The sequence below is a fragment of the Natator depressus genome, chromosome 5 (assembly GCF_965152275.1).
Source record: "Natator depressus isolate rNatDep1 chromosome 5, rNatDep2.hap1, whole genome shotgun sequence".
Taxonomy (NCBI): Eukaryota; Metazoa; Chordata; order Testudines; family Cheloniidae; genus Natator; species Natator depressus.
Window position 1 is genome coordinate 42,250,693 of NC_134238.1, and position 12,186 is coordinate 42,262,878.

Consider the following 12,186-nt stretch of genomic DNA (forward strand, 5'->3'; position numbering starts at 1 on the left):
ACCTTGATATGGTAAAGCAAATTTCAGTCCTCATTTTTTGGCCTTTAGAACAAACCAAAAGATCTCCTTTTTATTATGCTATAAAATCTAAAAATACCACGAGTACTATATTTTTTTAAAAATTTGGTGAGCAGGAGAATTCCTTCCTTTCTTTCTCTTTCTGTACATCTTTAAGTGAGACCTAAAAGAGTAGTGTAGCCAGATCACATGCCAGCCAAGTAAGCAACTTCTTTGAGGGGGGTTGATCATTGATGTGGAGGCAGTGATGTGGCAGGGTCTGAAGCAGTTCTCCCATATCAGATGAGGTACCACATGTCGGTCACCTCAGACGATTTTCCTGTAAATCTCCTGCTCCTTTAAGGATATAATGCTACCAGCATAGGTAGCACAATGCAAATATTTGGCAATCTATATGTGTATTAGCTACACGTTTGTTTGCATTTCAAGTTGGAAATAGATCTGTTGGGTTTATTTTATTGTTTTTTCTCTGATTTTTGATTTCTTGGGATTGTCAATTCTTCTGTTTGCAATTCAGGAATCACTGCTTCAGACTGCTGCATTGCTGTTCTATATCCATCCCCAGTGAGCAAATAAATGGGCTAAGGTAGCCACAAACACCCATTGGTTGGCCAGCTCATTCAGTTGAGGCCAGTTTGCCTAATGAGGGTTTGATATGGGACTTGACTAATAAAGAATGAAAGAGGTTAATATTAATTCCAATCAATGTGAATTTATGGAAAATAGATCCTATCAAACTACCTTGATATCTTCCCCCGCCCCTGAAATTACAAGTTTGGTTGATAAAGGTAATAGTGTTGATGTAACACACTTAGACTTCTGTGAGGCGTTTTACTTTGTACCACAGAACATTTTGATTAAACACCAAGAGCACTGTAAAATTAACGTGGTATAAATTAAATAGATTAAGATCTGGCTTAGTTGACAGGTCTCAAAATGTAATTGTGAACGGGGAGCGCTCATTGAGTGGGTGTTTTTTCTAGCAGGGTCCTGCAGGGATTGATTCCTGGCCCGATGCTTTTTAACATTTTTATCAATGATCTCGAAGAAAATGTAAAATAATCACTGATACATTTTCAGATGACACAAAAAATGAGAGGAGTGGTAAATAATAAAGAGGACAGTTCATAGGTATAAAGTAATCTGGATTGGTTGGTAAACTGGGCGCAAGCAAACAATATGCGTTTTACTACATCTAAATGTAAATGTATACATCTGGGAACAAAGAATATAAGCCATACTTACAGCACTGCACTAGGAGGACACTATCCTGGGAAGCAGTGACTCTGAAAAAGATTTGGCAGGTCCTAAGGGATAATCAGCTGAACGTGAGCTGCTAGTCAGTGCAACACTGTGGCCAAAAGGGCTGATGCGATCCTGGGATGCATAAACAGGGGAATCTCAAGTAGGAGTGTAGAGGTTATTTTACCTGTGTAGCACTGGTGCAACTACTGCTAACGTACTGCATCTAGTTTTTATGCTCACAATTCAAGGAGGATGTTGATAAATTGGAGAGGGTTCAGAGAAGAGCCAGGAGAATGATTAAAGGATAAGAAGACATTCCTTGTAGTGATAGACTGAGCTCCTTCAGTCTATTTAGCTTAACAAAGAGAATGTTAAGGGTGACTTGATTACAGTGTATAAGTATCTACATAGAGAAAAAATATCGTGTCTTCAATCTAGTAGACGAATGTGTAACACAATCCAATGGCTGGAAGTTGAACCTAGACACATTCAGACTAGAAATAAGGCGTAAATTTTTAATAATGGGGGTAATTAACAGTTGGAACAATTTACCAATTGTTGTGGTGGATTGTTCATCACTGGCAATTTTTAAATCAAGATCAAGTGTTTTTTCTGAAAGCTGTGTTCTAGGAATTACTTTGGGGAAGTTCTGTGGCCTGTGTCATATCGGAGGTCAGACTAGATTATCACAATGATTTTTTTTTTTGGCTTGGAATTTATGAATAAGTAGCTATTTTTCTTTGGTTATTTAAGATGAAAAATATACTTCCTTGCCCTGTCTGAGGAATAAGTAACATCATGAACATAGTAAACTGTCTGCACTCTAACATATAGTTATAAACTAAAGAAGTTGCATTATTGGCAGTAACAGGCCCAACACTTCTTCAAGGCAGCTTTAGGCCCTGCCAGTATGTAGTAGAAAGGGACTGATTTTATAGTTGGTTAGCAAATATACCTGTCTAATGAAGGCTACAGCATCTTTTGATGCAAGCAGATTGTATAGAAATATAAAAACTTCTTTCAATTCATGCTGAGACAAGTTTAAAGGGATGATTTGCTTTACTTGCAGCCCCGGACGTTCTCCCGCCTGCTGTGACCATGAAATAATTATGATGAACCATGTCTACAAAGAAAGGTTCCCAAAGGTAATGAATTATATTTAAGATACCCAGTATCTAAACTAATAGGCAGCATAGGTTTTAAATAAGTGATGTTTTTGTTATGGGAACGAATGATCTAAGCCAGTAATGGCTTTCATAAAGCATCACCGAACTCTTATTAGAAAGATAAAATCACAATTAAAAAAATCCCTGCTGAGAACTGGACATTCATTTAGCGAAGCTGCTGAACTGATTTTGAAATAAAGCATGCTGGTAATATATGTTGATGCGTGTCTGGAAAGGTATTATACAATAGTTTGTAGTTTTACAGTTGCTGTAACTAGGTATTCAATAGTTTGAACTTTGCAAACAAAAAAGAAAATTTGTCCTTCACTCAGAATCCTGTGTAGCATCCAGAAACGCATGTTTCAAATCCCTTTCTGATATTTCTCATGTTTCCCAAAGATTCGTTATATATTAATTTTTTTTTTAAATTGTGAAAAATCAGTGAACTGCTGGAAGTGCTTGTCTATTGGATGCTAAGCAATGGAAGGCTGTTGCCTCATCTCAAAGATGGGAAACAAAACTGTGACCCAAGGTACAGGTGAATCGCTGGGGGCATTGGCAGACCCCTGTGCGGTTCTCCAGAGGCTGATTTCACATAACAAAAAAATGAAAGCTGGAAAGCTGTTACCATTGCAAAGAGAACCTTCAAAACATGAAGTGAGTGTAACTCCTTCAGATACTTCTGCCTGAGTTTGCAAAGAGATTAAACTGTAACTGAGGTATGAACTGAACCATTCAACTCGATGGTGAGATAAGAGTGAGATAGAACCTCAGAGTTATGAACACCAGAGTTACGAACTGACTGGTCAACCACACACATCATTTGGAACTAGAAGTACACAATCAGGCAGCAGCAGAGACAAAAAAGAAAATGCAAGCACAGTATGCTACTGATTTAAACATAAACTATTCAAAAATAAAGGGACAGCAGCATTTTTCTTCTGCATAGTAAAGTTTCAAAGCTATATTAAGTCAATGTTCACTTGTAAATTTTTGAAAGAACAACCATAACGTTTTGTTCAGAGTTACAAACATTTCAGTTACGAGCAACTTCCATTCCCGAGGTGTTCATAACTCTGAAGTTCTACTGTACATGAAGATTGCTTCAGATTTCTCTTACATATTACAGTTCAGCAGGAAAAAAGATATAGTTATACATGGTAACAGAAATACCAGCTGAATTTATGTACTTTAATGCTGTTAGCATGCATAAGGTTTAGTCAGCAAGGTCCAGATTTTTAAAGGTATTTAGGTGCCTAAGTACCATGGATTTCAGTGAGAGTTAGGTGCCTAAATATCTTTAAAAATCTGGCACTAACTCTCTAAAAGACAATATTCCCCTGGAAATACTCACCATTATTCTGTATAATGTTTTCTTTATACAACAAATATCAAGGATAGAAAACTATTTTGTCTTGCAGTATATGAAGATTAATTTTAAAAAGTGGCCCTCCCCTTCCCCGGAGGTCATGTTTTGTTTTGGCTCTGTAGTAAAAGCTAACTTCATAGTGTTCTTCTGTTTCGTGCATATCAAGCAACTGCCACACAACTTAGCATGACTGGCAGTCCCCATTAAAGAGGCACAGAGTAGAATAACAGGAGGGGAGTTGCTGGTCAGCATTAGTAGAATAATGTGGGGAAATGGAGCATGTTTGCTCATTCTCTAGCTGGACAAACCACTGTTTGTTGGTTGGTTTCAGAGTAGCAGCCGTGTTAGTCTGTGTTCGCAAAAAGAAAAGGAGTACTTGTGGCACCTTAGAGACTAACCAATTCATTTGAGCATAAGCTTTCGTGAGCTACAGCTCACTTCATCGAATGTAAGGAGAGTGATCACTTAAGGTGAGCTATTTCCAGCAGGAGACGGGGGCGGGGGGGGCCTTTTCTAGTGATAATCAAGGTGGGCTATTTCCAGCAGTTGACAAGAACGTCTGAGGAACGGTGGGGGTGGGGAATAAACAGGGGGAAATAGTTTTACTTTGTGTAATGACCCATCCACTCCCAGTCTCTGTTCAAGCCTAAGTTAATTGTATCCCGTTTGCAAATTAATTCAAATTCAGCAGTCTGTTTTTGAAGTTTTTTTTATTGAAGAATTGCAACTTTTAGGACTGTAATCGAGTGACCAAAGAGATTGAAGTGTTCTCCAACTGGTTTTTGAATGTTATAATTTTTGATGTCCGATCTGTGTCCATTTATTCTTTTATGTAGAGACTGTCCAGTTTGACCAATGTACCTGGCAGAGGGGCATTGCTGGCACATGATGGCATATATCACATTGGTAGATGTGCAGGTGAACGAGCCTCTGATAGTGTGGCTGATGTGATTAGGCCCTATGATGGTGTCCCCTGATCACCCATTTTCATATATACTGTTAGAAGAAATTTTTAAGCTATTCAGAAATTTATTTAACCAGGAAAAATATTGTTCTGGAGTGGTAAGAGTTTCAGAAAATACTGATTAAATCTATCAATACATTTTTTTTTATAGGCCACAGCTCAGATGGAAGAACGGCTTCAAGATATTATCACCAACCATTCTCCTGATAACGTTCTTCCCCTGGCAGATGGAGTGCTCAGCTTTACCCACCATCAGATCATCGAGCTGGCTCGAGATTGCTTGGATAAATCCCATCAGGGCCTCATCACGTCACGATACTTCTTTGAATTACAGCACAAATTAGACAAATTACTGCAAGAGGTATGAACCGTGCACTGTGCAAAGATAATTTATAATTATCTTTTGTTTAAAAATTGTTCAAATATGTTTATTTAACATAAGTTGCTATGAAATAATTATGGCTGCTCTACTCAAATAGATGCCAATGTAGTGTAAATTCATAGTGGACTTATTCAATGAAATGACCTGTACAGGAACCATAGGGTCTTATGGTGTGTGACTCAGGGATAAATGGATTATAAAGGTTTTTAGACTCAGTAACATTTTGTAATACATTGCAAGTTATAAATTGCTTATGTTGGTGTGTATATGCACCCCACAATGAGGCGACCCCCTACTTCCATAAATTCTCCTTTCAGATTACATAACCTCCTAATTTCTAACACCAGTTGAGGCAGCAGACAGCAACCCTTAGCCTTTCATTAGCAGCAGGTTTTTTATTTATTTAGAAGTTTGTAATGTCTCCTTACATCTCAGAAACCAACCTTAGTAATTAAAAAAAAATTGACTTCAGCATAAAAACATTCATAAGAATCTTCTTAAAATAATCAATTGATAAGAGAAATCTGAATCCTCAGTTAGCAAATAGGACTTGTGCTGTGACATGAAGCTCATCAAATGTATAAATGTACCTTTTTTAAAACAAAGGACCATGTTTTGTCCTTGATCCATTGTCTGGCAGTTGTGCATATGGACTGACGGTACAGTGTGCCCCAGAGTCAATCTGGTAGACAAGTGGGTTCAATACAGTGAAATATACCAAGCAAGATTTTGTTAAGATGTTATTGTTTTGTTTTGCTTTGATTTTAAATACACAGAAATGTCAGCCTGTATGTTAATAGTTTGCCTGTTTCCAGACTCTGCTGGTTTGGGGGTAAAACCTGGTTAGGTTATATCAGAGAAGACTTCTCTTACACTACTTTCTGCTGGTACCAAATTTCCTTTTGTGCTTCCCCTTACGCTCCTCCCACCCCCGCACACACACAAAAAAGAAAAACACTGCAAAAACTGGACAACAATGCACCATTTCTATATTATTGTTATCTTGTCGTTATCAGTTAAGGCAAATAGGGAAGATTCATGAAGACTTAATTATTTAGAAACAAATTTAAACCTTATTGTATGGTTTTATGATGCCAAAGTGCAGGTAAATTGCTAAATAATTGGTTACAGATATCTACTTGACTTTGCACTACAGCGTGATGATATCGGTACAGTATGAAGAAATATGCCTTAAGAGCTAAGGTTCACTTGATTGCATGTATTGACAGCACTGATATTACCTACATTGGCTGATATAAATTGGCCCTGTTCATAGCTGTCTGCTCTTTTCTAAGCCATGTGGTTTACAATATAATATCAATTGTTCAAAAAACATAAGCTTGTGTATAATTTCCTAAACAGTGTGTACAAGTGTGTTACTTCTTTTGTAAACTTATTTCTTTTCAAAGTATTATAACTATTATCTGGGTGAATTTTACAATATTCATTAAAAGCTAAAAACATAAAATAGTTGTAGGGAAATTTGCCTGATACAGAACTGATCTGTGGGAACATACTTTGGGTTTCTTAGGATGCATTTGTTGTCAGTTCCCAACTGTGACATTCAGTGGAAAGCTGTAGCTCCTACTGCTGCTTGGCACCTTGTGGTTGCTTTGCATAACCAGGAAAAGAGTCCCCTGCGGTTTGAGCAGCTTGATTTTAACTGACATTTTTGTAGTGCTAAGGTCAAGGTCAAGTTGATTTTGAATGCTTTCCTATCTCACCCTTCTTTCACTTATATGGAATCTTCTGTGAATATCCCTACCTACCTAGATCCAGAAGTGTGTAATACTTTTATTTTGGCCAGTGAGTAAAACAGAAGTGTGTTCAGCCCATTAACATTTTCCTCGTGAATGTAGCTGGCAGTGTATAGAATATGAATCTTTGCCTCTCATTAGCATTTTCTCAAAGCTGATGGTAGAAGCTTGTAGTGAAGTTTGTTCAGTTTTCTTTGAAACTTCACAATTAGATTACATTTTCTTCCTTTGTGTTTTTAATTATGGTATTAAGCATGAGATTGCTATTTAGCTTAGTATTTACATGGATTTTGCAATTGCAAATACATAAACTACTTTTATAATTAAAATTGTAAGGTTTTAGTTTGTTTGAATTTTCTTTGTATGCTTAAATATATGGCACATAGCACAGAATACGCAGTAGATGAAATTTGGAATTTATCCTACAACTTCTATTATTCGAAGCAAAGAAATGCCTTTTTGATATATGAGCAAAGGACCATCAATATCTTTCAGCCAGAAGAAAGAACATATGGCTTCTTTTGCATTCATTAGGTATCATAAAGTCTATTCTTTGTTGCTTGACAAGAAAGTTTGAATGAAATTTGAAATGCAATTCAGACCCTTGTGAAAATTCTCTTTTAAGTTCTCCAGAAACATATTTTCTTTTGTACAGATTCTTTAACATCATTATTCTCCTTTCATCTTCTTATTCTTTGCAGAACTCAATTTCCTATTTGCTTCCTTTACTGCACATACTTGTACTCGGTTCCTATATGGATGGATTAGCATCGTTTCATTATATTTGTACATCTCAGAGTGGTCATTTTAGAATTTCATGGCCATCATTTAATCATAGAAAATCAGTTTCCATACCACATGGATGCTGCTAATGTTTATTATATGTGTTGTAATATCTTTTATTTACAATAAAACAGTAGCTATAACAGTGCACAGGAATATGTTGGTGAAAACAAAGAATACCCCATCCATCTGAAAATGCAATAACCTTTATTTTGATACTTTCATGTTAGAACCATAGATTTGCACTAATTTTGCCTTGAGGTTAGTGTAAAAATGGTAAGTCTTATTCAAATGAAAAGAGAATCTTTGCTATTACAGCAGGCTTTCTGAAAATGAATTATTGTGCATGCTCATTAGTGCTTTTTAAAATATAAGAAGTTGTCTGTTTCAAAAGCTTAAGCCACATTATAAAAGTCTCATACATAATATCATTTTTAATAACAATGGTATTAGGGGAGGGGCTGGAGTTGATTAGATCACTGTGAAATATACTCACGTAGTGGCTAAAGCCTAACCTAACTAGAAAATGTCTTCACTCGTTTGAATCATTTGGGTTGGCCAGTCATGTCACAAAGCATTAGTCTGATTTGATTTCAGAGAAGCAAGAGATTTCACTCTTAAAAATCCTGATTTCATATCAAAATGTTGACTCTGTTTTTACTACAGTATACTCAATGACACAGCTGTAATACATGCTTTTTAGTTGCTCATTCACAACTCATTCTAATAATTTTTGACAACAAATACTGATTCACCTCAAAGCCATATGAATGAAAATCGGATAGTAATATATCTGCCATATGAATTGAAGGTACCCTGTTCCATGTTGTAGAAATTTTGACTCTGAGCTATGCTGCAAGGATTTCAAATGGAGCTTAAACACTGTAGTTAGAAACTATATTTAATACTACTGATTGTATTTATGGTCATCATGTTAACGTGCTTTCTTGACTGGTATATTTAATGTAGGAGTTTTTAATCATCCTTTTCCTTTGACTCTCTTAGGGTCAAGAGAGATCAGAAAGTGGAGAACTGGCATTTATTAAGCAACTAGTCCGAAAGATCCTCATAGTCGTTGCTCGTCCTGCTCGCTTATTAGAATGCCTGGTAAGCTGATGCTTATTGTAAGCAGGATTCTGATTTGTTACTGGTGGAAAGCTTGACTATTTGGGCTGGTATTAAAGGCCAGAAATAAAAGTATATTATTTAGTATGTAAAAGTATGTTATGTATTCTTTGGAACTTTCCAAAGTTGTTTTTAGTGTGAGAACTCCTATCCATTCGAATGCTGATAACTTTCATTAGTGCCTATCATTCTGAATTCCTTTTTATTTGAATGCACTGTATCTCATATTGCACACACAAACTGCATTAGAAGAACTTTATCAAAGATGAAGTCAAACACTCGAAAGATAGGAAATACCAGGCAACATTAATTCGGCCCCCTTGTGTGTATGCATTATGATACAGCTGAAGAACCAAGGCACAGAGAGATTAAGGTAAAATTATTCATTAATTTTAGATGCTGGATTTGAGACTGTTAGGACCTGCTTTTTCAGAGTACTTGGCATTATAAAGCACTTTATATGTTCAAAGTAGAGCAGCTCCCATTGGCTTCCGCTGTAGCTATGAGCACGCAACACTTTTTCAAATCAGATTTTTAGGGTCTCAAGTCAGACACCGAGAAAATGAGGAACACCCAATTAGTGATCACTTGTGAAATTTTTGGTTTCAGTGACTTGCCCAGCATCACATGGGAGCTCTGTGGCAGAGACAGGGAAATAATCCAATTCTCCAAGGCAGCATACAGCTGTCTTTAATCATAAGCCCCTTCTTCCTCTTTCTGCAGTCTCCTGCCTCTTTCCCGACACATCTTCCAACTTCTGCAACAAATGAAGCTGGGACTGTACAGACACCCCTGAGTCATCTCCAGAGCAGGTCCCTTACTGAATGAGGCAGGGATCCTCAACAAAATACTATATGAGCTGTAAATAAAGGCTGTATCATAATACATATGCAGAAGGAGGAGGGCACAGGCAACCTTAATTCTGGCATATCCTAACTTTTGATTGCTTGACTTAGCAACCTTAATAATGTTCTTTCAGCATAGTTCTTTGTGTGTGATGTCTTAGCTTTTTAAAAAAAGCAAACTGGAAAAAAAAATTTCAAAATGCCTATTGACACCCACATGGTTCATCAGCTGGCTCGGAACCTTTAGATCCACTGCACAGAGCTGTGTCACTTGAGCTAACGGAGAACTGATGGCAGTAGTATGTGGACCTGCACTAGGGTTGGAGCATGCCCAGTGTAGTTGGAACCTTAGAAGATTTTTAGTCTGGCACGTCTCATTTGTGAATAGTGATTTTTTGAAGGTTTGTAACTTGGCCAAATTTGGGCAGATTTTGACAGAGACAGCAAAAGGTATATCCCGGACACACATGCAACACCCTTTGCCAAATTTCAGTCTCTTCTCCAAAGTATGGGGGAGAAGGAGGGGCATGAGAGTTCTAAAATGTCTCAAAGAAAAGTTCTCCATACTTTTTTAACCTGGGCAAGATAACACATTATTGGAAATGCTGAACCATTTTGGCTGGCATTTTTCCAGAAAAATTCAGCCTGTTACAGACACTGAGCTTGAAAAATTTCAATCCAATCAGTTAGAATTTGGCAAAGTTATAAGTAACTGAAAACAGGGTCTTATAATGGGAAGTTTTGGGCAGGCTTAATAGATGATGCTGCCAGCCCCACTATGTTTCTAGCTAGGTATGTATACCAGACTCATGGTATCTGAGCACCTATTTGTATTCATTTGTTAGTCAGATGAGTAGGGCTTTCTCTGCTTGTGGAAGTGCTGTGAGCTACTGCCAAATATTTAAAGGTTTATTAATTTCTACTGGGTTTCTGTATCTGAAAAAGGTAATGTGAGGATAAAACTAGAGATCAGAAAATAACTCACTTGTAATTGCGTATACATGAATTTGATGAAAGTTATCTATCTTAAAACTACTCTGATGTGTTAACAAACGGAGGTGCCGCTGTAGAGTATTTCCACTGTTAATGCAGGTGGGGAGAAGAAAATGTCGTGATATCTAAGGGGAACATATTAACATGCAAGATGAGCAGCTTGGCAGAAGAGAAGCTAAACTGGCATTTAATGTTTGTTGTTCAATTCGGACTGAAGAGGTGCTGCTGAGGTAGGGAGTGATGAGCACTGGCACATCAGGAAGAAATGTCAGATGGCTGGTGTCAACACCAAGTCACAGTGAACTGAGATAAAACAACAAATGTATGCTCTATAACTATATTCCTAGTTGGGGGTGGAGAGGAAGTGGGGGGCTTTTGGAAACCTGATTGCTTCTGGAATCTGGGGTGGAACTAGTGGTCTGTTTGTCCACTATGAGGTCCTTGCCATAGTTAGCATGCTTTTGTGATTTTTATTGTGTTTACACTGGGACAACCTTGAAGATTCTTAGAAGCTACAACTAACAAATCTGTTTTTTTAAATACCTGCTTGGTTGGCAATGTGAATTTTAGAGAATATTTTAAACCAGTTCTTGGAAGACTTCACGGTCTTTCCTATTCACTTCCAAGTAAGAACATAACAGTTGCCATAATGCGTCAGACCAATAGGCTGTTTAGCCCAGTATCCTGTCTTCTGACAGTGGCTTGTGCCAGATGCTTCAGAGGGAGTGAACAGAACAGGGCAGTTATTGAGTGATCTGTCCCCTGTCATCTGATCCTGGCTTCTAGCAGTCGGAGGTTTTGGGACACCCAGATCACGGGGTTCCATCCCTGACCATCTTGTCTAATAGCCACTGATGGACCTATCCTCCAGGAACTTAAGTGTTATTCAAAGAGTCGATGCCCATTTATAAACCCTACCTGGTTTGCCTCCTCTCTACTCCTGTGAACTCAGCTGGAGTACCCAGGCCAATAGTCCTCAGAATTAAGTGTCATGGGCTCAATGCAGCATATTCTCATTTGGAAGACCTTCACCTCTGTGGCCTTTTTCCCAGCTGATTTATCAGAACCAGTCTTTTTACCATCAGAACGTAGTATAAGGGGCCATCTCTTTTCTCTAGCTTACCCCTAAGGGCATGAAGCAGGTGTATAATTCAGTGATGAATGACATCACTTCAAAGTTGACATTGATCAATAAGTTAACTTATTTTTTTCTGCACACTTAATATTTTTAAAATATATATATCTCCTATCCCCCTCAAAAAAAAAATCATCCTGAATGGGGATGGAAAGTAAAAAACTCAGAATTTTTCACAGGAATGAAAATTCGAAGATATTTCATTTTGGAAACACTCAAATGCTCCTACTGCCCAATGTTTTGGTGTTTCTGGAATGAAGTATGCTCCCTGCAGTTTCAGGTTGTACTGCTCCCCAGGCAGCTCGGGAGCCAGCCAGCTTGCTCGCTGGCACTGCACCAAGTGGGCTGCAGGAGAACCAGGAAGCTGGGCAACCAGGTATCTTGCCTGCCAGGTTTCCACCAAA

General features: G+C 37.8%; 1 protein-coding gene across 9 annotated transcripts in view; it reads left to right on the top strand.

Moving 5' to 3' along the window:
* MAST4 (microtubule associated serine/threonine kinase family member 4) overlaps window positions 1-12,186 on the top strand; it is a 442,775-nt gene that overhangs the window by 365,258 nt on the left and 65,331 nt on the right. For all 9 annotated transcript variants that reach the window (XM_074952648.1, XM_074952649.1, XM_074952650.1 and 6 more), the window contains 3 exons: window positions 2,333-2,408; window positions 4,914-5,123; window positions 8,690-8,791. In XM_074952648.1, the coding sequence (XP_074808749.1) occupies window positions 2,333-2,408; window positions 4,914-5,123; window positions 8,690-8,791 (388 nt within the window). The remainder of the gene's footprint in view (window positions 1-2,332; window positions 2,409-4,913; window positions 5,124-8,689; window positions 8,792-12,186) is intronic.